This window comes from Larus michahellis, chromosome 10 (assembly GCF_964199755.1).
Source record: "Larus michahellis chromosome 10, bLarMic1.1, whole genome shotgun sequence".
Classification (NCBI taxonomy): Eukaryota; Metazoa; Chordata; class Aves; order Charadriiformes; family Laridae; genus Larus; species Larus michahellis.
In genome coordinates, this window is record NC_133905.1 from 16,192,107 (window position 1) to 16,196,482 (window position 4,376).

At 36.4% G+C, this 4,376-nt stretch overlaps 1 protein-coding gene across 3 annotated transcripts; it reads right to left on the reverse strand.

Annotated features, from left to right (window-relative positions):
* Nucleotides 1-295: 295 nt before the first annotated feature.
* GHRL (ghrelin and obestatin prepropeptide) lies at nucleotides 296-4,376 on the reverse strand. 3 transcript variants are annotated; one of them, XM_074603324.1, is made up of 6 exons: nucleotides 3,614-3,955; nucleotides 3,220-3,352; nucleotides 2,802-2,938; nucleotides 2,143-2,256; nucleotides 1,565-1,673; nucleotides 296-928 (listed from the first exon to the last, which is right to left on the reverse strand). In XM_074603324.1, exons 3-6 carry the CDS (start codon nucleotides 2,907-2,909, stop codon nucleotides 921-923), a joined length of 339 nt encoding a protein of 112 aa, XP_074459425.1. In that variant the 5' UTR covers nucleotides 2,910-2,938; nucleotides 3,220-3,352; nucleotides 3,614-3,955; the 3' UTR covers nucleotides 296-920. The 3 variants fall into 3 exon arrangements, with proteins under 3 accessions (XP_074459425.1, XP_074459423.1, XP_074459424.1); XM_074603322.1 differs by having other exon boundaries at nucleotides 296-661; nucleotides 3,220-4,376; XM_074603323.1 differs by having other exon boundaries at nucleotides 3,220-3,990.

A 4,376-nucleotide genomic window follows, 5' to 3' on the forward strand; every position in this document is an offset into this window, starting at 1 on the left:
TGTTGGTTTATGCATTTGAAGGCATGAAAAATGACCTTGTACCTCTGATGTATGTACCAGTATGGAATGGTTCTGAATCCAGGCAAGCTAACTGGAAAGATAATTTTCTTTTTTTTTTTTTTAAACTGGAAGAGATATTAGATGGTTTCCTTGATAAGATCCACATTAACAAATCCCTTGTCTAATTTGGCAACTGAGAACTGATTCCTTGTCCATCTAGTTTGCATAGTTTATTACATGAACTATCTAGTTTGAGCTACTCTTAAACAAACAAAAAACAACCCCACAAGTAGTTGCAGTTTCAGCATAAGCTTTATTATAGATGTGTATAGAAGTGTAAGAACAGGTTTCTGCCTTCAAACGTGTCATTTAGAATAATCACTGTATTTACTAAGGAAAAGAGATAAAATAAGAAAATAAGCCTACAGGTGAGCCTGTGATTAACCTTGCCCTTTATTATTTTTGGCTTGAGATCTTGTATTCTTCCTTAAAAGACAATCTGTTCCATGTCTGCCGGGACAAACTGCTCAGGTCCACATGCTTCTTTCTTCTTCAGAGTTGTGGAATCAGTAATAATTTCATTTTAAAGTAAAATTTAAAACAAATCAGGCCATCAGGTGATGTCTTTGTCCTTCATCTTGCCTGGTTTTCATCTGAGTTTCTGAAAAGCCAAACGATAAAGACTATTTTGATAGATTGTTTTGATAGTCTTAATATTTCTCTGAAAATCCTGTTTTGATAATCTGTCTAAAAGTTCTACAAATCTTCGGCAAAGAAGGCAAAAGATAAGGTGGCTTCCACATAGTTCCATTCTGTAAGGGCACACAACGCGTAAGACTGTCTGATTTGCGTAACGGCCATAGAAGTAGCTCCTCAGAAGGAATTCGGAGGAGAGCAGAGAGAGGACCTTGAGGGAAGTCTCAGGAGCCTGAAAAGCAGGGTGAAAGCGGAAGCATGAAGTGATTTGTAGCTGGAGTGTGTAACGCAGATATTAAGACTGGCATAAACATTAAAACAGAAGATTCAGAAAGATCAGCCTAATGTGGGCAAATGCAAATAAAGTATGACAGGCTGTAAAGGTAAAAACCAGACAGTTTCGGGGGGGCGTTGGGTATTCGAACTTCAGTGATCAGTGAATCAGCTAGAACTATCTTAGTTACAATAATGTTTTTAATACTTTTCACCATGAAAATTGTGAAGGTCTTAGCCGAGAAAACCAGGAAATGCTGGGAATTGAAAGCAAGGGGGGGAAAAAAAAGATGGGTAATGTAAGGAGAGGAAGCCTTCCCCTTCTGCCTAATATACTTTAATGTGATTCTTTAAAGTTCAATGAGTTGTTCCTAAACATCAGGTACTTGAGTGGTTCTCTTAGTGGTAACTTCTTAGTCCCAATCACTTCTGAAATGCTGCACTGAATGTCGTACATGACAAATTAGAAAACAAAAGTTGTTTAGTTTGTGGTCTTGGTGATTTTGCTTGGTGGTTTGGGTTTGGGTTTTTTTGGTTTTGTTTTAGTTTTTTTTTTTTCTTTAAAGCTCTTCTTTTCTGACTTGCTCGGCCATACCTTTAGCATTCTCTTCAAGCATGTCCCCCAGCATCTTCTCCAGCGCTTGTCCGTATTCTTCATACTCTTCTTCTGTTATCTTGACACCAATTTCAAAGGGAACATTAAACTATAAAAACATTAAAAGATAGAATTTAACAGATGAGTTCTGGACAAGGACACTGCAAGTTAATTTTATTAATGGGAATGCTGATAAGCAAGAGGTATAAGAAGTTATTCCATCTATTCACTTAGCGCTGAGACACTGATCAAAATCTCAGAAACAGGGTGTAAGCTACTGCAGACCAAACTGCACAATAAACTGGAGGAAAGAAAACTTTACAAGAAACTTGCATTATTATATGTTAGTTCTGAAATGTAAGTGAATCCTAAATAGGAGATTGTTGCAGCTAGTTATCGCAGCTAATTGTAAATAATCTCACAGCATCAGTGCTGGCAGTTTTCATGTGCCCTTTCCTGCTTGCCTTTCAAGTTAAAAATGATTCAAGGTTTAATTTGTACTGCCTCCTGTGACAAAAACTGTATTACCCAGCCCCACCCCTTAAACTTGTATGTGAGCAAGAAGGAAAAACACAAACCTTAATTTCATTGCTGTTACTGTCATCTTCTGTCCCTGCTTTATCTGTGTCCCAAAAGCCTTCTGTGCCTCGACGATGTAATTGTGCTGTGGGTTTTTTTGGAGCCCTTTGTTGCTAGAAAGCAAGCAAAATGACACCTATATATTGTTTCCATAACCAAACTAGTCTGTAGTGGGGAAATCAGAACCCCTAATTAACACAGATACAGCAGATTAGGTGAAGGCATCATAGACTTACATATGTTTGGTAGAATCATAGAATCCTTTAGGTTGGAAAGACCTTTAAGATCATCAGGTCCAACCGTTAATGATAGATAGGTCTATAATAATTGGTGCATGCACTTTAATAGGAATTTGGTTTAAGGGTTCCTTAAATAACAAGCACCATACAGTTAATTTCCAAAGAAGATGCCAACAAATTATTTAAATGATGCTTTATCTTCAGTTGTTCTTTTTTTCCCCCGATTATTAATACTTAGTGAATGAGATTAGATACATATTCTCATAGCATGAATACAATGCTAATGGTTTGTTACAGAAGTTCCATGGAATAATTCTTTCCTCTTCCAGAAAGTAAATCTAAAAGCTTCTCTGAATGCTGTAATAATATTGGTTTTAAGGACTTATACAGAAGGACAATATTTTTCTGAATTTTTTTACCTGTGTTCTTTTATATTCAGGGCTTAAAAAACTAGAGCCAGCCAGAGTAGTTTCTGTCCAGAGGATGCTGTAAAGAATAATTCCCAGCAGAGTACCTCTGAGAAACATGATTATCTTCGTGAGGCAGGGTGTCAAACCTGAAAGCATAAGTTGAGAAATTAAACATATTTTACAATCTCTGTATTTAATTGAGTCTGTATCTAGTGAAAATCTTTTTCCTGACTTGAATGACTTGAAGTTATTTCTAAAGACAGATGTATAAAGCAAACATAATTTTTATATGTTAAAGGTAAAAATATCCTGTCTAAAAGAGATTATTGCTTACAGTGTTTTATTCTATAACTAAGATACAGTAACTGGAACAAACAGGTTAGTGGAGAGGAATTACACAGAAAAGCGGCAAAAGCTGAAACTTTACCTGGTGAGTTTCGTGGCTTCACCAAACAGCTGCTCTTTGAAGCACTTTATATATCGAGTGGAATATTTGTTCTGTTCTACAATATCACTGGAAATGCAATCTGATACATATTTAAATTCCTTGGAAACTTGGCCTGCTTGTAAGATAACAAAATCAACAAAAAAGTGAAAACAGTGCATAGATTTGTTGCTGCATTTATTTTTATGTATAATGAAATCATGTAGGGAATGGAGTGAGAGTTTCCTTTTTTCCTGTGGCGTTAACATTGCTCCTTTAAAAAAATAATTAATAGCTGTAACTTTTTAATTTTTTTTCCAAAAAAGAATAGCCCCAACCCCGTTTTATTATCTGAAGTGGTGTAGCAGAAATGGAGAAGCTGAGCTTTATTCCTGACCTGTGCTGACAGCTGTGTTTCTCATTCTTGCTTTTTAAGTGCGTTCCCTCTCTCCTGTATTCTCTCACAGGTTCTGTTTTATCAGATTTTGTTGTCTTTTGCTGGACAACCAAAGCTGAAAACGATCCTAGGAAACTTGGCTTCCATTACTCTAAAAACAGAATATTAACAAATTTTTAAAACTTCAGTGAAGATTATAGCAATGGCTGAACGTCTAGAAAAATCCCATGAAGAGAAATAGGGATTTTTTTTTTTTTTACTTGAGAAAGAGTAGGAGGAAAGAGGGAATATATGATGAAGGATGATGGCATGATGAGTTTGTGATTTCTGTTGCTTGTGTTCTACTGTAACCCAAATGACACGTCCAGTTTGTAGGCTCCATTTTGCACTGCAGCCCCACAAACTCCCAGCAGTAGGACTGAGGAAGGCATGCTAAATGTGTAAAGGTGGGAAGATGAGGAGGCATTCAGTTAAATCAGATTTGCTGTTGGAGAAAATGTAACATGGAGCCATTTATAACCATCTTAACTGTGCTATGGCCAAATAAGACTTTAGCACGTCTGTGGAGTTGGAAAACTAGTTTTATTTGGGGATGCAGTTCTATTTTGTTTTCTTCTGCAAATGTGATTTAAGAGCTTTCCTCTTTTCGTGTCTCATGTTGTGGCCTTCTCGTTGATTACTTCAAATATTGTGCAGTCATGCTGTAAATCAAGTTTGGGAAATGATCCAAATATTAAAAGAAAATCACTTCCAAAATGTGTCC